General features: G+C 45.2%; 2 protein-coding genes across 2 annotated transcripts; both read left to right on the top strand.

The window, feature by feature from the left end:
- The first annotated feature begins 3577 nt into the window (after positions 1-3577).
- FNDC10 (fibronectin type III domain containing 10) lies at positions 3578-5994 on the top strand. The gene has a single exon (XM_072354346.1). The coding sequence runs from the start codon at positions 3834-3836 to the stop codon at positions 4467-4469; it is 636 nt and encodes a 211-aa protein (XP_072210447.1). The 5' UTR covers positions 3578-3833; the 3' UTR covers positions 4470-5994.
- A 1376-nt stretch (positions 5995-7370) lies between these two features.
- Positions 7371-25763, top strand: SSU72 (SSU72 homolog, RNA polymerase II CTD phosphatase). Its single transcript, XM_072354510.1, has 5 exons — positions 7371-7571; positions 12637-12780; positions 22604-22743; positions 23651-23769; positions 24768-25763. Exons 1-5 carry the CDS (start codon positions 7492-7494, stop codon positions 24867-24869), a joined length of 585 nt encoding a protein of 194 aa, XP_072210611.1. The 5' UTR covers positions 7371-7491; the 3' UTR covers positions 24870-25763.
- Positions 25764-26849: the final 1086 nt, after the last annotated feature.

The following is a 26849-nucleotide window of genomic DNA, read 5'->3' as shown; positions in this document are numbered from 1 at the left end:
AAATATTTTTCTCAGTAGTGTTTCTTTAAAACGTCCTTTGCTCCCATCAGGGCAGGATGGAGAGGAACTGTAGCCTGCTCATGTCTGGAGCAGCATCAAGCTGATGGCTGGCCATGAGCACCAGAAGAAAATGCCAGCTAACGTAGGGGTGTGTGTGTGTGTGTGTGTCTGTGCGTACAAAGGAGGGGATCCTCCTCTGAGTGCAGGGACCCTTCCCAGTGACCAGTTCTGCAGTTCTCTTTTCCGTGGCTGCCTTGCTGGGGTGAACGAAGCACTTTGTGGCACAGTCCCTGTGTTTGCCTGAATAGTCCTTACGCTTCATACAGCATTTTGATGCTGTGGATAATCCCAAGTGGGACATGACCACCCATCCAACAGCTTGTGGGTGAGCATTGTGATAAAGCTCACAGGAGAGATCTTTGTTCCCTGTTTGCATTAGAATTTAATGCCCTGTTTTGTGGAGTGTTTTGTGGCACTTCCAGACACTTGGGAAAACAACATTTATGTCCCAGTAAGTTTGATCTTCTTCATTCAGGCAATTGCTGCTTCTTCTTTCAGTGCTTCTAATGGGGCTTGAAATTAACACGTCGGGGTTTTCTGGTTGTTCTGTTTTTGTTTTCCTTGTTTTTTTACCAGTGCAATCTATGCAAGTCAAACTCTGGGGTAGTCTGGAGTAGTTCATCTGCTTGGGCTCTGCTGGTGTTAAACAACAAGAACTCTGCTTTTCCAGCTGCTGCCCCTTCCCTGGAGCTGCGGTGTCAGGGCAGCTGGGGGTGCTGCTCTTATGGAACTTTAGGGGAACATCTCATTGGGACCTCATGGACTTGGTGGCTGCTTTCTGGCTCTGGGAGAACCTCACTGCAGCAATTTGCCTCTCTGTTCCAAAAGCACATGGGGAAACAGACCTCCTCACAGGAGGACGTGAGCTCAGAGCTTGTGGATGGTATCTCAGCTGGAGGCTGTTCTGGGAGTCCAGGAGGAGATCTGTCTGCCCAGTGCCAATGCTGCTCAGGTAACTGAGTTCACTGCGCAGCTGAAATGAGGTGTGAGATACCCAAAGTGACTTGCAATGATTAACACAGTGTTGGTGCTTTATTCTGCCAGCCTTGTGACGTGACGCAGTGCTGCTCAGCCTCCACCATCTGCTATAAATAACACGGTCAGGATGCATTAGCTGGAACTGCTGTTCTGTGTTCGGATGCATCCTCATCAGAAATGCCCCCAGTTCTCAGCTGGGCGGGCAGAATCTCATTGTTTCACAATAGATCAATGACCAGCACAGTCTGTAGTAAGAATTTCAAGCCTGCGTGCCCAGGCTGCCCCAGTGAGAGCTGTAGTGCAGCTGTCTGCTGAGCTACGTTCACCCCTGCTCCACGCTTCTCCTAGCCCGTGGCTGTCAGTGCAGAGGTTTGGACCTCACTGCAAGTGAATCAAGTGCTGGAAATAGAACCCTGATGGAGCGAGACCACGTGCTGAGTCAGAGGCTGCAGGAGATAGCAACATTAGGAGGCAAAATCTCTGCTTATGCGTGTCTGGGATGAGTAATCCTCCAAGCTGACTCCGAGGGAACTGTGGTAACTCATCCTAAATGTAAAGCTCCCTGCTAGGAGAAGGCTTTAGTAACCATATGTTGCTGGCTGCCCTGAGCCGAGAGCTGAGCAGCTCTGCTCTAGGGACTGTCTGCCTCAGCTGTGGGCAGGACTGAAATTGGTGCAGTGCTGCATGAGTTGTTAGCTGTACGTGGTGAGCGCTTCCTTGCCTGGCCTCTAGCAAGTTGCCACCATTTTAGTACAAGTCTGGGGCTTCCTGTAACAGGATACAATAAACCCAGGGGGAAAGAACCAGAAAAGCAGCAAACCTGTGGTGTTAGGTCTGTCTGAAAGCCAGTAAAGCACCACGGGCCGTTATTGATTTTGATATGCTGCCTGAGGCTCAGTGCTTAAAGCAAACAACAGTGTTTGCCCACGTGGTGATGTGTTGAGGCAGTGTCTGAGAAGTGCTGGCTGACTTCTATTGCAGACTGGGGCACGGAGGAAGGTCTGAGGAACAGCTGAGAAAGCAAACGAGCAGAGAAGGATTCACATGAGGTCAGTGCTGGCAGACCGACCAAGCCAAAGCAATTGGTTTTTGCTTGTCTCACATTAAAAAAATGATCTTTTGCTTGGAAACGGTGCAAGGCTGAAGGATGCAGTGCAGGATAAGGGCTAATTCACCTGGCACGCTGCTGATTTTTGATGCTTTGCTCTCTACTTGCCTTTGGATTCCAGCAACGTGATATAGATGAGATCGCTGGAAACAGATGCATTTCCAAGGTTTGCATGATGACAAAGTGATTTGGCCGCATCCTTAGTCAGATGATGAGAATTAATTGTGCGTTCTGTGCCTTTACAAATAAAGGCACAGATTAGGAAGACATATGCCCATCAATTAGTTAAATTGCTGGGCTCGTTATTCATTTACACGGCATTTTTAGGGCTTAAAATGGGACTAATACTTTAATGAAGAGTTTTCTTGAAGGCATCCAATGCAGTTGGAGGAGAAAATGCCTTAAAGGCCTGAATAACGTAGGAGTGAGCTGTCTGCATCTCCCCAAACCAAGAATGTCCTCCTAGTTCTGTTTATATATATATGCATATATATATGTCTGTGTGACTTGCTTAAGAGAATAACACTTGTTTCTAACATGGACTGGTTAGAAACCAAATCCCAGCCCCATCTGTTGGCTCTCTCAACAGAACAACTCGGTGTGGTTTCAAATCATGAGCAAGCACCATCACAGCCTGGTGCCGGATCTAATTGATCACTGGAACAACGATAGCTCTGGAGTGCTGCCATCTGCTATTAACGGGGCTTAGGGAGGCAAAGCTGGCATGGTTTGGCTCTATGCATCCCCTAAACACCCGCGTGCTTCTCAGGCAGGGCTGCCAGGATTTGGCTTAGCAAACAGCCATGGAAGCACACTGACTGTGCTCTAAACAGCTGCTCCAAGCCTGAGGTGTGTGGTTTTATTGCTTGTTTGGATGTGGCTGCAAAATAAAAGCAACCTTCCGAATCTGGCTTATTGAAAGCTTATATCTAATGAAAACTTGCATAGCAGTCCATGGGTTTTGCATCTCTGGGCAGGTAACCGTGGAGGAGAATTGCTGGTGTGGAATGAAAGCTGCCAAGTGGGGAAGTGAGGCTTTAATGCAGCTTTTATCAATGTTAAAGACTGTTTAAAAATGGCTTGGGTTAAGAATGCGTTTATTCCTTCCTTATTTAGAGACGTTTTGTCTGCATGTTTAGAGACAAGTTTATGGTTCCATGTGAATCTTTTGGGGTTGCCCAGGGAGTGTTTTGGTGTCGCTGGGGCTGATAGAGGGTGAGCCAAGGAACCTCATTCTTTTGCCCCATCCTGGTGCACACCCGTTCCCACTACCTCACCCCTGCTATTGGCTGTGCCGTGCCGGGGGGCGGTTATCGTTTCCTCGTGTTACGTCCTTGCTGAGCATCCCTGAGTGGGAACACAAACCAATTCAATAACTAAACCTGGGGGGGTGAAAACCCCAAACCCACCACGATTCTCCTTCCGGGGCAACCGCCCGGCCCCGCTCCGAGCCCTGCCGCCCCCGGGGCACATTGGCGGGGGGGCCCACGCCCGCGCTCCAGCGGCTCCCGCAGCTCCGCTGCCCGGCGTCGAGCCGCTCCGCAGCCCAGCGAGAGTTAACGCCGGAGCCGCCTCTCCATTGGCGGCCGGCGCAGCGGCTGCGGAGCCCGCGCTTATAACGGGCGCGCGGGGCGGCCGCAGCCCCTCCGCCGGCACCGCGGCTCGGCTCCATGCGGCGGCGGCCGGCATGCCCCGCCTGCTGCCGGCCCTGCTCGCCCTGCTCTGCTTCGGGCCGCCGCCGCCCGCCCCGAGGGCCGCGCTGGCCGAGGCCGCGGCGGAGCCGGAGGAGCCGTGGTGCCCCTACAAGGTGCGGCCCGAGGGCTCGGCGAGCGGCCGGCTGTGCTTCCGCAGGCCGGCCCTGGGCTTCCAGTGCGCGGCGCGGTCCTGCCGCGCCCACCGCTCTCCGGGCGGCGCGCTGGTGGCCAACGTGCTGCGCAACGGCAGCGTGCTGCTGCAGTGGGCGCCGCCGCGTCCCGGCTTCGGCCTGCGCGGCTTCGCGCTCAACTGCTCCTGGGACGGCACCTACACGCGCTTCCCCTGCGACAGCGTGGAGCTGGGCGCCGCCTGCCGCGACTACCTGCTGCCCGAGGCGCACGGCAGCGTGCGATACCGCCTCTGCCTGCAGCCCCGCTACGCCGCGCCGCGCCCCGCGCCGCCCGCCCACTGCGTGGAGTTCCGCGTGGAGCCGGCCGCCATGCGGGACATCGTCGTGGCCATGACGGCCGTGGGGGGCTCCATCTGCGTCATGCTGGTCTTCATCTGCCTGCTGGTGGCCTACATCACCGAGAACCTGATGAGCCCCGCCGCGCCGCGCCGAGCCTAGCGCCGCTCTGCCCCGCCTGGCGCCGCTCCGGGGCTGGGGGCGACGCGCGGGGTCGGGGCGGGTTCGCTCGGAGCTCGGGTTGGTTTGGGTTCGTCTGTAACTGACCCGCAGCAGTTGGGTCGGTTCGGTTGGCTTTGTGTATCCGGAGCTCTTTTCCCATAGGGCGGCTTTTCAGTTCGAGCCGTGCGATGGTTCTGAACTCGTAGGATCTCAGTGGATGAAAAACGAGTCGTGGCAAAAATCCACAAGTGCCAGGAAATTGTCCGTTCTAGAAGCAAGAGGCAGATCCCGCCGATGGGGCTGTTCGGGAAGACCCTTAAGAACGCGCTGACTTTCACTTATAGGAAAACTCCACCTCCTTGTGATGCACGAACTGATCTCGAGTCACTGCTCTGAAATCCCCCCACCTCTATTTCTTTTAGGAACGCTGTGTGGAGCTGCACTAAGGTAACCCCCCCCCCAGAACGCAAAACTCACTGCTGTTGTAGCCGAGTGTTTTGGGCATAGGAACACTCCTCGTGAACTGCTCACTCGATGCTGTAGTCAATAAGGTTTTAGCCATACTCAAGTATTAATTCCCTCGTGCCTTAGTGTTGAGGTCCCGTTTCTATCGCTGTGTCTGTTCCGTAGCCCTCAGACCGCTCTCTGCTGCTGGTCTGGTCTCAAACTGCTGTTTTGTTTTGGTTCTGAGAACAAACTTTGCTGGTCATTACTTGAACGTCGATATATACCCAAAGTAATCCGTTAGCAGCCGTTGTGTTTAGTTTTCGTTTCGTTTCTATGTGGTAGAAGGTGACTTTATAGCACTTAGACTGAAAGCAAAAGTAGAAAAGCTCTTCTGTGATGGGGTGTTGCAATCCAAACCCTTTGGTTCTGTCCGTGATCTGTTTGTGTCAATGTTTGTCACTGGGGAATAACCCGTAAGCTTTCCTTCTGTGGAATAGTTTGCAAAGTATAAACTTGCTGTTAAGAGAGTAAATATAGGAAGTATATGCAATCCCTGATCAAACACAACGTCGGTACTAACCGTGATCCCCTCAATAACTTGAGGAAGCTGAAGGTCTGTGTTTCACCACCTGTTTTGTCCTTCCTGCTCTGTTTGCTTTCTCACCACGCAGCTGAGGTTTAACGCTGCTCTCTGTTGATCTGCCCGTGCATTCGATAGAAGCAGCCTGATCGTATGGAAGGAGGACGGTGTCACTTCTTTTTATGCCTCTTAAGGAAACCGACTGCTCAAAGACGAGGCGATCACACTTTAAGAACATTAAGACTGATTGCATCCAGTGCTTAATTTAAACACAGAGTGAATTTGGCTCCTAGGTCTCAGGTCAGTCTTATTCTGTAGACAGTTCTGCACAGGACAGCCGGAGCGGCACTGATTTTGTACGTCACTGTCAGCCAGCCTGACTGTTTTTGGTCTTCATTTGTTGTGAACTGCCAGATGTGAAAGTGAACTGTGTAATTCATGGGCTTTGTACCACGTTGGCGTCGACCTTAATAAATTAAGAGAATAACACAATGAAAAACATGGCATGGAATGGTTCGAGGATTGTTTTGACTCGCAAGGTGAACAGACCTGCTTGGCACGGTGCTGCAGTGCCCACTGTACAATGATAACGTTATTGGGAAATTGGAAGTAGTTGTTCTTATAATACTTGATTTCTGCTTGCTTAGGATCACAGGGTAATTCAGGCTAGGAGGGATCCCTGGAGGCCACCTAATTTAACCTCCTGTTCAAAGTCATCGTGGAAACTCACCGAGCACAAATCCACTTTCATGGCGGCAGCCTGGTGTCTTTGTTTCATATCAGTGTTCTCTATTCGACCTCTGAATCAGCTGCCCTTGTCTCCCAAATCCCTCTGTGTGCCAATTTCAAGCCACTTCATCTTTATATGCAGCCAGCACATTGTGGTAATGCTGACCTAAGGAAATTGAGGGCCCACATTTAATGTATGGATTTGCGTGTCTGTTTTCCATCAGATACCTCCCACTTACTGATGGTTACCTGCTAAAGCAGCACTGCTCCTATCTCCTACAGGGAGGCTGTTTGCAGTCATCTCACATCTTGATGCATCTGCCTCCATGGGTTGCATTGCAGCAGCATGCTGGGCAGAGGGTAGGCAAGCAAGAGCAAAAGATGTAGAACAAGCATGGAAATCCTGCTGGAGGAAACCCCGTGATTCTCCATAGGGTTGTTTTTATCAGCGTTTTTCCTCGCCGTGCATTACAGATGAGTTGTGGGAATCGATATCTCCTGGCTTCTCTTTCATTTTCAGTGGATTAAGGTTTAATTGGGCACGTCTTGGTGTCTGGAACAGATAATGGGAGTGTTTCCCTGTTCCATTTGATGTGGCATTGAGTAAGATGTCTCATTAATAACTAGCAGGGCTTTTTCTTGTTTTTGTCACGCTGTGAGAAATGTAGGAATGGGCCATAATGGCAAAGATTACACGTATATACACTTGAAATTCATTTGCCTTCAACGAGCCTTCTTTGATTGCACAGATACACAGATTACACAGAGCTGTAATCAGTCCTGGCCTGTCCAGGCAGCAGTAAAGAAGTGTGAGGATGCTGAATTACAGCTGCCATGGCTCTTATGTGCTTAACATGGAGATAACTGCTTCACTTTAAGCTCTGAGGAGGCAGCGGCCTGTTGTGTGCGGATCTACATCCCACAGCCCGGCTCCTCACATCGCAATATCGGGCTGCCACCTAGCGCTGGGAAAGGAACCGACGAGAGAGATTTGAACTTAAATAAAGCTCCTTGTCGCTGTGAGACCTTCCCATCCTGCCCGCCTTCCTCCATCCCAACCCGCACTCCGCCCCTCTCTCTGGTACCGGCGGTGCCTCCCATTGCCGCTCGCTGCGCGGTTGGCCGCCTTGAGGCGGTGCTGCCCCGCTGACACGTCCCGGCTCCTCCCGCCGTCGCACCGCGGCCGCCATTTTGTGCGAGCCGCCGGCGGGGCAGCGCCAGGCTTGGAAGCGGTGGGGAAGGAGCTGGGCTCTTCCCTGCGCCGCCATGCCTTCTTCGCCGCTCCGTGTGGCCGTGGTGTGCTCGAGCAACCAGAACCGCAGCATGGAGGCACACAATATCCTCAGGTAACCAGGCCCTGCACGAAACGCCTCCTTCAGGTCGGGGGCGGCGAGGCCTGGCCTGTCGCTGGGCCCGCCGTCAGCCTCCTGGGCCTTGTCGGCCGCCTTCTGTCGCGGGTTATTACCCTTCGGCTCCGCATCAGGGCCTCCGATCGGGGCTTCGGGACCTTCCTCAGGCTCAAGTGGGCTCTGGAGGCAGCGAGGAGCCGGCCGCGGCCCTAAAGCCGTGCTCGGCCTGCACCAGGCCCCTCTGGCCCGCAGCCCGGGGCCTCCGTTCTTGTTTGTGTCCTCTTCTCTCCGGTCCCGGCTCCAGGTGGGTTCGCTGGAGCAGCCCCAGCGATGGGGCCCGCAGCTGCCAGCGGATCGTCGTACCCGGTACTGCCAAAGCTGTAGCAATGGACAGGCACGGAACAGCTTCTGTATCTCGGCATCGTGAAGCTTAAATGTGTTCCTCTTCCCCCTCCCCCCCATATCTGTGAAGTCTGGAGCTACAGTAGATGTTGAAAGTGAGCGTTTACCTTTTGCAGGAAAACTGCGTGAAGTGTTTGATTCAGGATGTTGGACATCAGAGATAGTGAGAGTTTGTTTATTGAGCACAAAGAGGACTTTCAGGTTGGCTGAGTTCAAAAAGGGGAGATGGGAGGCAGTGATGAAGGGTGGGTGGACCAGCAGGAGAGATCTGATCTGCCAGGAGCTGTTTCTGACCCTTTCCTATGCAACATGGGGACACGATAAAGGCCTTTTTTCCCTTATTAAAGAGGCAAAGTTCGTATTCACGTACGGTGCGTATTACTGGCACAGTCACTCAAGCAACGAGGTGTAAATTACATGTTACGTGTACAACTATGGAAGGAATAAATAATAGAAATACCTGGTCTGACAACCATCTCACTGTGAGCATATGATGCTGTTAGTGCTATGCTTGCATCAGGTGTTACTTAATGCAGTTCAGTGAAAACACCAGGTGACCAGTATGTATATGGATGAGTAATGGGAAAGGGCTGCTGTTTTTAATGTTATCTGCCAACTATATTGTCTGTACTGAGTATTAACCAAAGACTGAGTCCTCAAGGTGCAGGAGAGTTAATTTTTAATATCAAGCCTTTTTGTTCCTCTCTGTTTTTGCAGAATAAATAATCCCTTCCATCGTGACTGTTAATCTGGCAAATACTGCAGGGAAATGCTTTTTGGAAGCATCTTCTCCATTAAGATTGTAATTAGGAAAAATAAGATGTCATTTTGTAGAGGCTTGTGAGCAGTACCACCTCATGTCATTAGGATTAGCTAGAAAGGCATAAAGGGCGAAACAGCTGAACTGCTGATCCTGCTCTAAGGAAACAATTAGTCCCTGCAGTGAGAATTTGCCTTTAAAGCTCAGGAAGAAGTTAGCGTTGGCTCCAAGTCAGTCTCTTGTATGTAAGGCAAGTCTCGTTGCACTGAGCTTCTGAGAAAGCACGTGACTAAAAGAGGAAGAACAGCTGGGGAGAGTGTTTAAAACAAAGGCAGCTTGTTAGTGTAGCTTCAAGGCAGTTTGTGAAGGAGTTGTGGAACTTTAAAGAACACAAATACAAAAGAACCACAGGTGACTAAAAACAAAGTCTGGAGCCCAGCCTTCAGTGTTGGCCCATGGTCTAACAGAGCTGTTCTACGTATTCTTTCTCATTATTTTTGCTGAGAATATTTACACTAGGAAATGTACCACAAAGAATATTTCCTGAGGTGTTCGTGGTAGATAAACCTGACCTACATCGTTACAAACATCTGGAAGGCTTCAGAACGGACTCCTCAATGTATTCATGAATTATGTGCTTTCTTTCAGTCACATCTTCCAGATAAAAGTTATCTGATTAATTGTCCTTATTCAGTTCATAGAGAAAGATTTCCCTATCTTGCTGTAAGGCCTGCCTGGTGCTTACTTGAGCTGTTTGGCACTTCCTTTTACAACAAAAGCAACCTCAGGAATGTGTGCACATCCTGCTGTTCTCATTGGGCTCAACAGAACGATATGGGCGTGCTTTGTACACATCAGCAGTTTAACTTTGTTCCTTTTTCAATCACACACCATTATAACAAGAAGGGTTCGCCATCTCTCTGGCTTCACAACTTGAATTTGACATTCATCCTTACTGTACTGAATATCTCCGTGCTACAGCTGGTGCCTTTGGAAGACAAATGTCTTTATGCATCTTTGTCACACTGAATAATCTCCCAGTTTCAGGGGTTGTTTTGGTTCAGCCCAAGTTCCCATTTGGTTGGTAATGTGTTTCCTTTTTTTATGCAGACCAGTTCTTAAACATTTTGTTGTTATTGCTCCAGTCTTTAAAGTCAATACAGTTATCATCACCACTTAATGCTGAGGCATTAAAACAGAGGTGAGAAGTGAAACAGAGACTATGCAGGGAGATGAAATCCTTCCTTAAAAGCTGTCAACCTTGATGTCAGTGCAGGCCTTGTTAGACAACTAATGCGTTTCCATTTGTGTATATTTAGTTGTGCACAGTTGGCCTTGAAAAGGAAATTATCACTTCAGGCTCCACACTGTATAGCAGGTGCTCTGGTAGCTTTGTAGCTAGAGGGTTTTATGGCATAGATATCCTGTCTCTGCCTTCATGCTTCAGTTTCTCTCTGTTATTCTGGTAATGGAAGCTGGTAGGATGTTTGTATGCACTTAAGTTACAAATACATTCCTCCTTTGTTTTTAAGCGCCCTAAGAAGTTAGGGATGTGAATATGGAATATCTCAGGCAGTAAACTCTTAGAGTTGCAACCCCAATAGGCCAAACTGAAATGTCATGTTAATGATGTAGTTTATAGTTCAGCCTTTTCTAAGTAAAAGAGCTTGAGTTACACCCTTACAGTGTAGTCAGGTAGGTCAGTCCCAGCTCCTTCACTGAAACCTGTCAGCAGCTAAGTGCTGCCAAATGGGTATTGGAACTTCCATCCTTTAATTCAAGGAGCCTTGAATTGCTTCCTGAAATCCTTCAGAAGGAGGGAGTGCTTTAACACCGCACTTTAAGTTGACAGCTTATCGCTGCTCAGTGTTACAGTACAGCGTGTTGTTAATGTTTTCAAGATTTTTGTGATCCAAATCAGTTAGTGCTTCCTTTCCTGCTGTGTAATAATGTGATTTTTATTCTTTTTAACTGCTTGAATGGCATAAGGTATTTTGGAAGTGATGTAGGAGTCCCCTTGCTAATTATTCTTCTGGTAAAGCTGAATAAAGCCATTATTTTTCTTTTATTTTCTGGGTGGTTTTGCTAAACCAAAACCAAATGCTGGATAGATGTTGTCATGTAGAAAATAATCATCGTTAAAGGTCTGGGCAACAGAAGAATAAATACTTGATGATTCACTCAACTAGATCTGTCCAGCTGCTCAACAAAAGCAGGCTGTTGAGTAATGTGTCAGTGCAGGCAGTGTCATCGTGTCCCCCTCCCCCTGTGTTGCAAGAAGTATGATGAAACATGCTCAGAATGTTTCATAATAGTGCACTTAATGCATAACTAATGTATAAGCTGTATGCTGCCATATGCCCATGACATAGCATGGAGTTATTCCAGGCGAGGTGTGCATTCCAGCTCCTCAGCAAAGTACCTCTCAGTGTTGAACTGCTCGCTTTAGATGCTTAAAACTGCAGTGAAGATTTGCTTTGATTGATAGGAGATTATGTGAACTTCAGGAGCACTTCTGACAGCTGGAGATGAACTTCTTAATGTGCGTGACCAAAGTCGACCTATTTCAGAGCTTAATATTAAAGTGAAAATTAGGAGAGAGGACTGCGGGTTTCCTAATTAGTTTTAACACTTCATTCTCTGTATTTGGTTTCTGCTACTTCACTGAAATAGCAGTTGTGATCCTTGAAATGGCTGAGGTTAAGCCACGGTCTGGACCTGTTTTGGGAGTCTAAAGCCAAATGTTTCAGCCTTCTGGCCAGTAGTGACAGTGTTCTGCCATGTGGTTTTCTACGTTGGACCGTATGGAGCAACTCCATCTAGATTATCCAAGAGAACAGATTGTAGTGCTGCTTAATATCGGTGTGGTGTGCAGGTCTCAATTGTAACTGCAAGGAAATACATGTCTTGGGTCTCTTCCCCCAAAGGTTTTCCAATAACTGAGAACTTTCTTAAGCAAGGCTTGTGTATTGAATCTCATGGTGCAGGTAACATCTAGTAAAGTAGAACAATACTGTGTCTGGAAAAACAAACTTGCAGATAGAATTGAAGTAAGTAACCAAAAAGTTATCTTAGAAATCCTGCCTACCTCTTTATTTTTCTTTCATTGGTTGTTGAGTTGTTTTTCTTTCAAGAACCGATGATTTTTTGCACTGATTTTTGTGCTACCGTAGTAGAACGTACTTGGATCCCCTTTTCTATAAAACCAGTCAGCGGGTTAGAGGGAAAACAACTATGAGTTTATTCCCTGTACCCTAAAGCAGTTCACCTCCATCCCATGCAGATAATCTTCCTCCATCTTTAGGTGGTGAAGTTCAGGAAGAGAATAAAAGCTGGTTGTTAGGGTAGTTATGTCTGGGGATGACTGACTGTTCTATTGGCTGAATCACAGCCTTTCAGAGAATAGCTGGTAACCTCTCAGAGCTGAGTGTTAACTGGATTTACATGGCTTTGCTGAAGGCTCTGCTCCTTCTGGCTGTAATCCTTTAGGAATGTTTGGGGTTTTTTTTCTGGTCACAGTCCACAGCCCTGCATCTCTGTTTTAATGTATGTTTTTTTTTGAGGGGAGGAGAAGACACAATAAGACTTAGAAATCATTAAGTTGTTCCTATTAGCATTTTTTTGTCCTTTGGACAAAAGTGGGTTTCAGAAAACAGCCATTAGTTACCTTACATTCTGTACAAAGACATTTGAAGTGATATTGAGGTGGGGGTTTTCTGTGTGCAACTGCTTCTCTTCAGACTTCTGCCCACTGCTGTGCTGTAAATCTAAGAACGTTGTAACTACAGCTGTAAATGTGGAAATACACTTGGACTACTGATTGTACTTTGATTGTACTTTAGTGGTTGAAATCCATCCAGTCTAATTAATGCTTCCCTCCCCTCTCTCACTGTCTTTCAGCAAACGAGGATTCAGCGTTCGATCCTTTGGAACAGGAACTCACGTGAAACTGCCGGGACCAGCACCGGACAAGCCAAATGTTTATGATTTCAAAACAACATATGATCAGATGTACAATGATCTGCTTAGGAAAGACAAAGAACTGTATCCCTATGGCATGGCCTTTAAAAAAAAGAAAAAAAATCCAATATGGTTCTCCTCAAAAGGTGTAATTCATTATTTGGCATTATGCACTAGGAATATATAGCTACTTAACTGACAAGCTTAAAATGTTTTTAAGTTCATAGGAGGTTATTTACAAAGGGCCTCTCCTAGTCAAGTTCCAGTGTACTCATTCAGAACTCTCTTTTGTAGCATGTTATCATGTTTACCTCTTGAAGGAAAGCACACTGATCCTGTCACAGGTTGTCCATTACCTCCACAGCACTGTGGGTCATACTTTCCCAGTGCAAAGACTGTTCCTGACAGTGGTCATGCCAAGAGCTGCTGCCTCAAGATTAAAGTAGTATTTAGTTCAAACCGACAGGTAAGGTTTACAATATACTTTCTCTGGGAGAGAAGATACTTTCATTAAAGAACTCACTCTTTTCAACAAGAGCTACTTGATATGATCTATACACCAAAAAATTCCTACGGGATATTTTAAAGCAAGGACATAGGAAAGCACAGTAACATACTTAATCCTGGGGAGCAGAGGTGATGGGGGTTATGCACACTAAGCCTGTTTTTAAAACGTCTGGGTTTTTTTAATTTAAGAAGGAAGCCCATGTGATTATTTTGCACAATCAGGGCACTTGCTCTGGGTACTCTTTTTTCCCCCCTATCTCAACAAGGAGCTGTTTGGGTTTTGTTGTTTTTGTTTTTTAATTATTTTTTTAAATGTGAAAGAGATCATTTACCCTAGAAAGACTATCCAACATCCACTGAATTTCTGCTGGAAAAACAGAACCTTCAGAAATCCCTGTTTAAAAAAAGGCTGGGCTGTTTGGTAAAGCTGTACAGCACAGTGAGTACTGTTCATACATTGGAATACCATTCTCCATAGTGTTCCACACAGATTGTGTCCCTTGCAGAGGGGTATTGCTTCTCTAATACTCATTAGTGGCTCTTTTTTCAAGAAATACTTACTTAAATGTCTTTTTTTCCCCCAAATAACAGGAATAGTCATAATTTTAAAATGCAGGACATAGTCTGAATGCATCATGTGTATAATATGCATTTGTTTTTGTATCCCTCTGCTGATACAAGGAAAGTCTCGCAAACACATCTTACTGAGGTATGCCAAATCTTGATTAAAAATGAATTGCTTCGAAAGAAAATTACCTGAATTGAGCCATAATTTTTATCAGCACCTCATTGCATTCTTTGCTGCTGTATGTCTGAATATGGCATTGCTTTCAGCAAACCAGTCTAGTCTCCATTCAGCACGTTTTGGGATTGCCATGCTTGTTCTTCTCCATGCTGGAGATGATTTTTACTGTGTTTCCCCAAATGCATTTGCAGCGTTACAATTAAAACTTTTCTGAAGAGAAAAGGAAGCAAGCTTAAATGACAGCCGTTGCAAGAGAAAGAGGGCATAAACAGTTCCCTCTGTATCTTTGCATGTTTCTCAGATGCTGTAATATGAAGTTTTCAGTGTGAAGACTCAGTGCAGGAAGCAAGTGCATTTCCAAAAATGGGTTTTGAGGGGGTAAACACTCTTATCATAACCCAGACCAGGCACATTATGTCATAGAGCCATGGAGTAGCTTTTTGTGAAGGTATTGTGGGTTCTCAGGGTAGATTTTTGTTAGCTTTGGATCATAGAGATGAGAGGCATGCACACATTGCCTGCAGTAGGTGGGGAGGGGCTGCTCTTCTGAGGGGCTTTGGGTATAACTAACATGGGAAAAACTCATGTGTCATTCCTAGGGTTTAGTTCATCCTGTTCCCCAGCCTGCCATGTGTTTTGAAGTGGTGTGTCTCAGTGAGAAGTGTCAGCTTGTTCCCATATTCCAGTGATGGGGCACAAATTTGAGTGCTGCCTCATGTAGGAGCAATGTCCTTCCTACAGTTCTGTAGGCCAGCAGGGATCCAAAGCATAAAGAGCACCAGATACTCAATGAAATTGTGGCTGCAAGGGACTTGGTGTGTTCCCTGCTGGCAAGCCAAGGAGATGGCCCCCTGTTTTCAGAAGGCTCTGGTCTCAACCAGGAATGAGCTTCTGTAGTTCGGCATCAACCCAACAAACCAAACACAGACTTGGAAAGAATGTTAGGAATTAAGGACAAAAGGTGGTTTGGTGCATCTCGGTCAGAGATATAGGATTATTTTTTGACCCTGCAACTCAAAATGGTCAGTTTTACAGGTGAATGCAGTGTAGATTTTCTCTGTGAACTCTTACTAGGATGGCCTACAGTATTTATTGTGCTATTGCTGATGTTGAGTTTTCCTTTGTTTATGGTATCCTTCCTATTCGTAACAAGTGGGAACACTTCTTGTTGTCATACACAAACTGCTTTGCCAGTAAATATTTGTAGCATTGTAGACTCCACTTGGCTGACTCTTAACCCTGGTTTATCCTGCAGTCTTCCTCCTGCTTTGCCCTTTGCTGTTTTAACTGCTAAGGTGCATTGTAGTAGAGCATCAGTGGAGGAAAATGGGGGGGTGGGCTCTAAAGCAAGCACAGGCACTTGAAGTGGGGGGAAAAAAGTCTGAAGCAGGTCAAGTATGCATGAGATTTTTACAGGGTGTAACTGAAGAAAACTGAAATACGTATATCCTGATGAAATGTGAGGAAAAACCAGCAGAACTGAATCACTGAACTATTTGGTGCCACTGCAGAACTGTACAGGTGTTGGATTCTGTGCCTTTCCCAAAACGTTCAGCTCTCCAGTGCCTGTGAAGAGAAGTAAGCACAGTGGAAGAGAGGGCTGTGTCTAGCTGAGAGCATCCAAGAGTGGTGAGGATATACCAAGGACTATTTTTGCTCTCTGCAGAGTGGTAATGAAGGGCAATGCTTTAAAACTACAGTCGTGGTCAGACATTGTTGTGTTAGGCTTTTCTGGCAAAAAAACACCCTGCATTCCTCTCTTATTGTTGGTTGTAGTGCTATCTGAGTACTGAGAGCCGTATTTTTGGGCAGCTTTTCTCTGTACTCCATAACAGTACAGGAAGAAGGGGGTTAGTTTTTCATGCAGATTATTGCAGCTCTATTAAAAGCATGTTGTGCTCAGGAGAATGGTGGTTTGTCACAGCCTTGGTCGTAGTCCTTTAGGATTACTCAGTTCATGTAGCCAGGCTTCAGAGAATTCTTGCTCTTAAAATGATGGGCTTACTCCAGCACATCATCTTAATGCTGGAGTAAGCTGGTATGGAGAAGCTAGTTAGTAAGGAGTAGCTTTGTTCTGCTTTCTTAGCCTGGTAAGTAAGCAAACAGCTGTAAGACTTCTGACAAAGTTTGTTGAAAGTATAAAGCAGATTTTCTTTCTGCGCTCCAAATCAATCTGGACCTTTATTTTCTGGGGCTTTAGTATCAAAGAATGTCTTGAATCTCACCGCTTAGCTGTGTTTTTGATGCTTTTCTGCCCTTTTCAGTATACATCTGTGACTTTGACTAATTCAGATTCAGGTAGTTTAAACCCACTCTTCCTGGAGCAAGTTGTCCTGTCTCATCTTTATTACCATCGGTCTAGATGGATGATCTTAGTGATTTTTCCAACCTTTATGATTCCGTGACCTTTTTCTGGCATTAAATTACCATTTTCCTCTTTTATTCGACTCCTTCTCTGAAGAGACTGATAATTGCATTACACTTAATTTGTTGTTTTTCTGCAGTTACTTTGTATTTCTTTTTTCCTGCTTGGTTCCCCTCTTAACTACAAACTACTCAAGAGCTCCCTTGGAAATCTGGGAAGCCTCAATATTTTTATTCATTCTGGCTGATGACGGTCTATTTGATTACTAGATAAAGAAGTAATCGAATTAGTCGATTGCTGTTTCATTTATTTGTTTTCCTCTTTCAGTTTGTTAAACATCATACAGCCCAACTTGCTCTCTTGATTCAAGAGACTCACACAGTCTTGTCTGCAGGACAGCATCTACTGGAAGAAAAAATAGGAGAAGACTTCTGGTTCTTAGGCAGTGCCAGATGGCACTTGAAACTGATGCTCTTCCTTTACCCACAGTGGTTTGCTATCCCTCTTGCACTCTGAAAACCAAGCATAGTCTTGGCTTTTAACCCCGTAAATAATTTTGCAATGTACACGATATGTGGTTATAAAATAGAGGATATCCCAGGAAGTTCCCAATTTACTCACATCATAATAGAGCTCAAATTAATGTCTGCTTTTTCAAGAAAAAGCATAAGCTGGAAATAGGTGATCATAGTGTGGCGGTACCGGGAATAAGATCCTTTCTCTTTGGAATGAGGTTATGCCACTTTGCTTCTTAGTTTTCTTACTAACAGGTCAAGCACAACCAGATTATAGCTGCCATAGGAAATGTGCAATGAAAACGAAAGGTGCAGCACAGAGTGGTAAAGACAGCAGGGATTTTTCCTTGGACAATATTTCATCAAAATCAGATCTTACCACTTGAAGTTACTGTTTGCTGATAGGATCTGGGACTTTTACTTTGTAAATTCTGGTTCTCTTAATTTTTTATTATTTTTAACGTGTTTGTAGCTAAGTTGTTTTTGCCAGCCATGCTGGCTGTGCTTTGTTATCTGTAGTGAAGAAACATGGTACCGGTATCTGAATATTCATTAACTAAGATGATGGCAGTGCTGGTATTGATGGGGGGGGAGAGCTGCTGGAAAAGAAGTTGTGAATGTTTTGCTCTGAAACACTTCCAGCTTTATTTTGAATACCATTTATTCATTGCAGAAAGTTTTGTCACTTAGAACTCTAGAATGCATAATAATTGAGCAATAATTCATGATATTTCTGGATCGATGAACCTGCCCAATGTGTGGAGCACTTTCCTGGAGGCTGTACAAAGCAACCGTGAGTTGCATAGTGGGGAAGGAAACCACTGCATGGACACACAGGAGGACTAGTGAGCTCTACAGAGCATCTGCATCGTGCTCGTTGAGGCCATGTAGCTCACTCTTGAGGATTCCTTTTTTCAAGAGTAACTTAAATCCCACTCCAGGTAAGCTCTTCATGCATGTATTTCTCTTACGTTTTTGTTTGCTTTTCGTTCTGAATTTGGAACTGATGAACAGCTGCTGTTCTGGACTGGCATTGCAGTGGTCAGTGGAGCAGCTGCTGGATCTCAGTGTGACTGAAGCCACTGCAGTCTTCTCTTGAACGCGTTGCAGCGTAAGGCTCATTTTCTTTCTTACACGTCCTTCAAAGTACTTTAATGTTACTCTTAGTGAACTGGAGGGAAAGGATGAGGATGGAGTTTTTAAACTGGATTTGAACAGTCCGAGAGGTGTGCTTTTGCAAATCTATATGCTTCTGACTGTAAGCCTGTTTCCCCTGCATCCACCTGCTCATGGCACTTGCTGCTCATCTTTTGAAGCCTGGCATTAGTTGCATCCAAGGAGCATCCAAAAGCAACGTACGTTACTTAATCACCATCTTCTGTTTCCCCTTGCTTGCCACCTGGTCCTGATGTTGACTTCTTTATCCCTTTGTTCCACATCCATGTCACCTTGTGGCCCCGTTAGTAGTTGTGAGGAACCTTGCTGAGATGACAGGCCATTTTTTAGGGTCTAGCAATTGAAATCAGACTCCACTTGGAATGCTGATTGGATGCTGTGCGTAGTCAGATGCTTGACTGTGCCATCAAACATGCCACGTCTTTGAAGTCAGGTCTGCCTTTGATATTCTTCTTGTTCTGATGGCCCCTTCAGTACGTCTGTCATATCTCTCCTTCACACCTTTGCTTCCCTTCTTTTTCCCCTTTGAAAGCTTATTTCTGCCCAGTTTCAACCTCAGATACAGTTTCATCTGTTCAGGGCTGGCAAGTCACTGTCTGGTACTATAGGCTAAACTAAGCTCTTAGTTCTCCCAGAGATGTGTGGGCACATAGTCCTCAGCTTTAGGACTCAGCCAGAATTGGGGAAATAGCACATCCAGCATGTTATTATTGGACTGGTGGTTATGGACCAGCTGCTGTGAGCTTGCTCAGCAGGATTTTATCTGCGCAACTTAGAAATGTTGACCTTTGAAATGTCACTTGCTTTTCATTGCTTACTCATTCCTCTGCAAGTCATTAATGTGGGCACCAACATTATCAGAAATATTTAACCCAAATTAGAATTTCTCTGATATTTTGGGATGTCATTTTCAGTTTTTGGACTGTGCATTGCATGGTACCACAAAAGACTTAGGAACTAACTCATTTGTACTAAAAATGCTGTTTCCTTGCCAAACAAAAGGCACTTCATGTTCCTGAATGTAGACAGTTCTTGCAGCAATAATTACAGCTGCCTGGAAAGCAGAAATGGTAGTTCAGGTGCCCTTTAGAGTCTTTTATTCCCTGTAAAAGAAAGTGGTTCTGCAGGTGGAAGAAGGTTGGGTAGTCATTCCCTCTGTAAGCGATGTGCCAAGCAGGCTGAACTATAACGCACCTTCTTCTTAACTCAGATTTTAATAAATAAATTGATATGGGAAAGACCTGTGGCTGCCATTCATGCTTGTGTGTCTGAGACTGCTGCTCTACTGCTGTTCTTCAGAAAGAAGAATTGCAGTTTGTGAGTATGATGGCAGCTGCATGAAAGTGAATAATGGCCGTGTCAAATCTGTTGGAGGATGTGGAAGCTTTGGCTGTCAGCCATTACTTCAGAGATGGTTTTTCCTAAGAAGTGTATATACATTTTATCAAATGGAATTTACCCGGTTATGTTTAATAGATCAGTCTCTATTTTAGGTGACTGATTACCTACTCCAAAATTTTCAGGCTATGCTACTGATGGGTTTCTTTGTCAGCTTCTTCTAGAAGTTAACAGTGAAACTTATTGATCCTTCAGTCATCAGTAGGGTTTGTTTTTTTTAACCCAAAGGTTTTTAACTTAAGACAATGTATTGGTTTTCTCTTCTAAGATTAGTCATCTGTGTGTCATGATACAACCTTGTTGGCTGCCCTCATGCCAAGGGGAAGAAAGGGATGTTTCAGACCATGGCTGCTTGGTATGCAGGTGATCTTTTACAGAGTTCTGAGATAGACATTCCTTATAAACATGCGACTTAGGTGGCCTGAGATGGTGATCGTTCCTGTCTGTCCTTCTCTGAATGTCAGGCTATGAGGCCGAACTATTGAAATTTCCCTGCTGATTTAATAGAGCTTTCTCATTCCAGCTGGATGCTGAGCTCTGCAGAGCAACAGCTTAATGGGAGCCACAACTCATCTGGCTGTATCCATCTTTGATTTAATCCTTCCTATTTTTCTGAATTTCTCAGTTGGAATATTGGGGTTTTGTTTTACCTCAAAACGGAGTTGTTAAGTGGGAGGCCTCGTCATCGTAGGTGCTAGAGAAAGGAACCCGCTAATAATTAGACTTAAAGTTGATAGCTATTCTTAATTCTTATTGCTCTGAGAAAAGCAGCAGCAGTCTTGCACTCTGGCAGACACTGAACATGTCTTCTGTTGCGTAGCGTTTCAGCCTTTGTCTCATCTTGGGATTTATCCGAACTTCCTGGTCTTTTCTTCACTAATCTGTTGCTTTTTTGTCAATCTCAAGTAGGAGCTATCTAAACATAACCTGTAATAATCTGTGTGCAGTCTAGTTGCTTTCTGTACCCTGTATTTTGCGATATGTTTTGTGTTCTAACCATTTGTTTAATGCAAATAAAACTCTTTTTTTTTGCTTAACATTCTATAAACTCCTTCAGTGGTTTAAAAAGAAGCTCATTTACAGCCAGTGCTTCCTTGTAATTTTGTCTTAGTTCTGAGGTTTGTTTCCTCTTAGTGTCCTCTTGTGGTTTTACCTGGGAAGTGTATCTGACATCAAACACTGATGGCTGGAAGTGGTGGCATTGTCCAACACAGGGTGACGTGTAGATGGCTCTTCATGTTTGACAAGAACTTCTTGGTTATAAAAAGTCAGATCTGATGCCCTGGGTTCTTTTAGTGCAGGTGATGTACTGTTCTTTCAGGTGCTGACAGTCCAGTGTATCAGGGGGATTAATCTCAGTATGTAGTTCTTCAGAGAATCTACCATCTCTTAATTAGGAACAGCTCTTCTTCAAGTACTGTCCGCCCTTCAGAGACACGTATCACCTTCCTACTAAGCTCTGTTTGGTGTAAAGAAGAGAATGTCTTGACTGCCTCTGATCCTTCATGGATAGACTAAAAGCAATCTTATTTTCCTAAAAAACAAAAACAAATAGCTTCCAAAGTGGAGCTTGGAATAACTTCTTACCAAAGATGGCTGCACAGAGAATGAGCCTGTTGTTCACATGCAGAGATGGGGAGATAGCACTAATGTTTGAATCACCGTGAATGAAATATAATGTGCTGACTTTTACCTGAGCTCATGACAAGAATCAAGCTGGGTTATGACTATGCATTGAGAACAGTCAGATCAGGTCCTGCTGCCTGCTGAAAGGATGCTGTGCTGTTAGTTTTTGCTTTTTTTTTTTCCCTATGAGAAATAGATTTCAGACCACCAAAAATGAAAGCGTCATGAATCTTAACTGCTTGTTTCCATCTCCTTATATAGGCAGATGGACCCTTTTGGGGGGTAGCTGTAAGTTGGCAGTGGAAAACTCGACTGTGTGAAGCAGAAAGCTTTGCTGTGTGGGTTTTCTGGATATGCGTAATTCTGCTGAAGCTAGAGGACAGATGCCAGTGGAACCTCATCCTAGAAATGGAGAATGAAAAAAAGAACTGAGATAAGTGTGTGGGATGTTGTGGGTTTTTTTTTCCCCCCCCTCCAACAGCATGATGTAGACATTGGGATTAGAGAGCCCAGAAAGGGCTCGCTGTCAGATTCTGGTCGCAGCGATGCAGCCAGATGTTGGCAAGTATAATGGCTGTTACGGTTCATTTTCATGCTTTATACGTAACCAGAGGTCTGTAGTAGTTGCACTGATGTGTTTTTTTTCCAAGCATAACAAACCAAAGGAGATTTACAGAGGTGCTGTGAGCAAGCTGTGGGTGCTGGTGTATGAGAGCCATTTGATTTAGCTTGGGGCTGTACAGCACAATTAGTTATACAGGATAAAGTCTTTTGGGAAAGAAGAAGGGTAGAAGGCTTGGGAGTGACCCGAAGAAAAGAAATGCAGCAGAAGTCGGTTCCCTGATAGAGAACTGACAGGATGTATCTGTGAGAAAGCATCATTGAATTTGTAATGCAAAGCAGATCTTTTTCCCTTCAGTCAAGTAGTTAGTGGGATGCTGTAGATCCACGAGAGAGCTGAACATCTTTTCCATATAAAGTAGTCTCTTACATGGGTACAAGGATGATTTAATTTTTAATATCGCTCAAAAACTTCAGAGAATTCAATGCTTTTGGAGGCTGTTTGCTTGAAAGCTGTTGAAGAACATCCTGACTTAACTTAGCAGGTATGGACCTGGCTGCATTGGGCACTAGGACTTGAGGAGAGCAGCTTTTATATATGTATCTTACATATATATAAAAGATATATATATATATATATACACACACACACACACACATATATATATATATATATATATGCAGAATCCTTCTATTAAGAAATCATATACTCTTATCCTTCATGCTATTTTAATTTAGAAATGTGAGGTTGAATGGCTGAAAATATCTGGTACTTCTAAGCGAGGAAGAGATGCATCATTTTCTGCATTTCTTTAGTTCTGACCTTCCTTGGTATTTATAATCGCCCCGTAGCATTTTGTCCTTGGAGAGTTTTAGTCAGTCAGGGGGACTGACTTGGGGGGGTGGGGGGAAGAAGTATTTTAAAGATCCCGTGATTTTTAACTTGTTTTGGTCATTTGCTCAAAAAAACATGACTTTTCTTAAAGTAAAGGTACTTAACTCAAGCAACTTCAGATACACACAGAATGGGATTTTACATATGTTGGACAGAAATAAGAGAATCAAGCCACGACCGGAGAGGTTCCAGAACTGCAAAGACATTTTTGATTTGATCCTAACGTGTGAAGAAAGAGTCTATGATCAAGTAGTAGAAGGTAAGGACCCTGAGCTGATAAACCCAGTTAACTTTGAGTGCTTCTCCCCCTTGTGCCCCCGACAGCATCCTTCATGAGTCTGAGAACATCTGCTCTGGTAGCCTTGATGGAGCACCTCCATGCTCACAAAGCATTGACATGGATGGCATGTACCAGGGAAGCAGCAACTGGAAATGCTGGATGCAGACTGGAGTTGGGGGTGGTGCTTTTTACATTCAAAGGCCACCCCACTACATCAGTATTGTACAGGCAGTGGCTGTTGCCTGTCTTTTTTAGTCCTTGTTGGTCATATTGCAGTCAGCATGGAGCACAAAACACTTGTGCTGCTTCAAGCTGAGCAATGAAGTATTCTAAGTGCTTCAATGAAGCGCTTGAGATGTATTGGTAAGTTATATAGGGGAAAGTGCCCTGGGATTGTATGGGTGGATCTCCAGTTAGGATCAGCATCTCAAATGGAAAGCAGCTGTTTTATGGGAGTGTTCTGAGTTAGGAGCATAGGAGGTCAAGAGCAACTGCTTGCCAACCTCTCATGTTAAGAGAATGCTCTTTGTAACTGACCAGTGGAAGGAAGAAACCTAGAGCGCTTCCCAATGGCTCTTATGTGCAAGGCAGCACCTCAAAATGGCGGCGCTTCAAAATGGCAGCATCTCAAAATGGCGGCACCTCAAAATGGCGGCCATAGGGGTAGGAGATAAACTGGGAACTTGAACTGTCAGGACCCATCCACAATCTAAATTCTTTGGTTTCCCAAATCTGCCTCTTGAAATAAGACCGTGTTTGTTGTTTGTTTGTTTGTTTTTCCTTAAAAAAACAAAAAGCCAAATAAACCATTTTCTTATGAATACTGTGTAAAGCTCGATTTCATTCCACCCAAAGTTTTGCTGTTGTGTGTTTTGTTTTCAACTAGACTTAAATTCCAGAGAGCAAGAGACATGTCAGCCAGTGCATGTGATCAATGTGGACATTCAGGATAACCATGAGGAGGCAACGCTGGGTGCCTTCCTTATCTGTGAGCTCTGCCAGTGTGTAAGTAGAGAGGCCTCGTTGCCTTGGGTTCGTGTGACCCCACTGACCGCACAGGGGTTGGGCATTGTTGGGTACTCCTTAAAATGCTGCAGATTGCAGAAAATGAAGTAAAATCCGTGTCAAAGAGACCGAACGTTGCAAATCCTTGAGGCTGTTTGTGGAGCTGTTGTGCAAGCAGGTGAATTGCAATGGAGCTGATGGTTCAGAACCAGCATTAGCTGCCACTAAAAGCAGCATCATTGAGAGCTGCACATCACCACTGTCGGGCCCGTGTTCACAACGTTTGTTTTGTGGCTAAAATGGTTATTTCTGAGACAGTTGTAACGTGCAGGATTTAAATGTCAGAGCTGCCTTCTATGCATGAAAAGCAGCCTGTGTGGGTGTATTTCAGAGCACCACCCTGTTGTGTGCATGGTGTGGTGCCTCCTGTCTTCCACCTTCAGTCTTCTTGGCCTTATGTCTTGGAATAAGGCTGGAAGCAACCATCAGGAGAACAAAGGCTCTGTTTGACAACATGCAGGCCCACTGGCTTAGCTATTCCAGTGCGGCAACGCACCTATTGATTTTACACCAGCCTCTGCAATCTATTCTGGTCTCAAATATTCACATCCTTTCCAAAGGATCCAAAAATCCCAAGAGAATCCAAGGGATTTGAAACGTTCGCCCATCTGTTCAGCGTGCTCGTAGCTGTTGTGCAGCTTCCATTCGTTACCTACTGAGGATGGATGCTGCCTGCTCAACAAAGGGGCTCCTTCAGTGCCAGCTCAGTGGGTTGGAGAAGGAAGGTTGTTGTGCAGATGAACACGATGCAGAGCACATGTGGGTTTGGGGATGTTGGGAACCTCATTAAAGCACCCGGTGCTGCGCAGTCGGGTGCTGCATGCTGATTTAGGTCTCACAGTAAGCCAAAAACATCGAGTCGTTACCGTTCTCTAAGCTGCATTGTATCCTTGGAGCCCAGTTAATTAGTATTGTTGTTTTTCTTCCCCCTCGTTTAGATACAGCACACAGAAGACATGGAAAATGAAATAGATGAGCTGTTACAGGAGTTTGAGGAGAAAAGTGGAAGGACTTTCCTTCATACTGTCTGCTTTTATTAAAGCACATCCGTCTCCAAGGCCTTAACACAGACGAGAGAAGCATGTGTTTAAAGTTCTGATTATACTGTATTTTCCTGGAAAATGAATATTGATTTTTTTTTTCTCTCTCTTTTTTGGTTTAGTTTTTCTTCAGGATTTTCCTCTTCAGTGGTTGCTTTTGTTTCAGGTATTCTGTCACAGGCAGAGATACCAGCTGAACTGTACATATGCACAAAGGCCACCTATTTAAAAATCAAGATTCCCTTTAAACCCTACTTCAATTCTTACGAGTAGGCTCTTAATTATAAAGAATATAAGTTTATAATGTATTTTTTTTTTCCAGCTTACAAATTTATTTTATTTCAGTTGCGCTTTCTTTTTATTATTGTTATTATTATTGTTTTAATGTGACAGAATGGCTGAACGATGCGAAGACACGAATGGAACAATGAGTTACCTGTATATTATTAGATGTCAGATTGGAAGCATCCAATAAAAGAACACCAAACCTGCAAAGCTTGTCTGTTTCTGAACTGGAAGCTGTGTCTGCTCCGTAAGGTTTCAATGGGAGCTGGAAGAGCTGTGCTGCCCCTGGTTTGCAGGTGCTGTTTGGGCACCTCCTTTTGGTTGTTGATCCTGTGTTGAACCCAACTGAGCTGCTTTGTCCACGTGGGTTTAGGGCACCTCCACTGCATCTTTCTTCGGGTCTTTAATCGCTTTTGAATTACTGTATGTGAGACTGGAATATGAGGCTGAGGCTGTAAGCAGGGCCCAGTTGTATGTATGTCTTCTATAAGGAAGAAGGGGGGGAAACTGCAAACTGTTAATAGAGATGGTTTGGAGCTTTGTGAACTGTCTGTTTGAATGGAAATCTCTGCACATACAGCAATAATAAACGTGTTTGTCACAGCCTGCAGTCCGGATGCTGAGTGTGTACGTGTGAGCACAGCGAAAGCTCTTTGTGCAAACAGGTAGAAATTCAAAGCACCGAGTTAAAAGCGAAAGCAGATCGAATCGCAGACGATCCCAAAGTGAAGGTAAAGAGCTGGTGCTAAAAGGCAAGAGGAAAAAAAAAGGCTGTTTTGTTAAAGGGATCCGTGAAGGATTTGGAGCAAGTGAAGTCTATGAGCTCTTTAATGCTTCGAGAAGTGAGGACACACTTAAATGTGCCGGGAGTGAAGGGGCATGAAATGGAGCTTGGGCTCCCGGCTTCACTCCTGCCTTCCTGCTGCCCTCGGACAGGGCAGAACTCTTTGGGATGGGAATTGAAGCAGCAGCTCCCATAAGGTGGCTCTGTTCGGGTTTGTCCTGTCCTGCTTTGTGCCATGAGGCTCCTTGAAGGATTTCATTCAGCCTCCTCTGCTTTGCTGCTCCGTTGTCTGATGCCACAGCTTGTTGCCATGGGGATCCTTACAGCCTGGGGAGGAGAAGGGTTCTGTAGGGACTGAACTGCTTCAGTTGATCCCTTTAAAGATGTATTTCAAGCAAGGACGGTGCTGAGTGTCTGGAGCAGAGTTCTCTGTGCAGCATCGGGACTAAAGCCTTCACTCTTTGTGTCCGGATATGTTTTCTGTTTGCAGCTGCACTCAGCCTGTACGCAGCTCTTTGGGTTGTGCTCGGTGGGCACGATGCACTTCTTTGGTCTGGCTGATAGGAGATTTCTGCTCTGCTTTCCCATTGGGTTGGAACCAGATGATCTTTGAGGTCCCATCCAACCCAAGCCGTTCCAGGAGTCGATTCTGCTTTTCTTTTACCCAGCGAATGCTTCACACGTGTGGTTTCATTAAAAGCACGATGATAAAATATCGCCTGCAATGCAATCTGTGCTCTAATTTGAGGACACCGTTTAGTGATTTTAATTGTGTGACAGCGTTTCGCTATTTCCAATACCCGGTAGTAGGTTAATGACTGTTCCTTGAAGAATGGAGTTTATATAACACAAGTCATTACATAAGGAGGCTGATTGTGGCCTGAGGAGCTGAAGGAAAACAAAGATGCAAA

The sequence above is a fragment of the Excalfactoria chinensis genome, chromosome 20 (assembly GCF_039878825.1).
Source record: "Excalfactoria chinensis isolate bCotChi1 chromosome 20, bCotChi1.hap2, whole genome shotgun sequence".
In the NCBI taxonomy this organism is placed as follows: Eukaryota; Metazoa; Chordata; class Aves; order Galliformes; family Phasianidae; genus Excalfactoria; species Excalfactoria chinensis.
This window is presented reverse-complemented; position numbering and strand designations above follow the sequence as displayed.

What these genes read in the sequence shown, in the direction of transcription:
- FNDC10 (XM_072354346.1), top strand. Translation starts at nt 3,834, where the DNA reads ATGCCCCGCCTGCTGCCGGCCCTGCTCGCCCTGCTCTGCTTCGGGCCG.
- SSU72 (XM_072354510.1), top strand. Translation starts at nt 7,492, where the DNA reads ATGCCTTCTTCGCCGCTCCGTGTGGCCGTGGTGTGCTCGAGCAACCAG. An exon ending in CTTAGGAAAGACAAAGAACT is followed by an intron (nt 12,781 to 22,603) that starts GTATCCCTATGG and finishes AAGCAACTTCAG; the next exon opens with ATACACACAGAATGGGATTT. An exon ending in TCTGTGAGCTCTGCCAGTGT is followed by an intron (nt 23,770 to 24,767) that starts GTAAGTAGAGAG and finishes CCCCTCGTTTAG; the next exon opens with ATACAGCACACAGAAGACAT.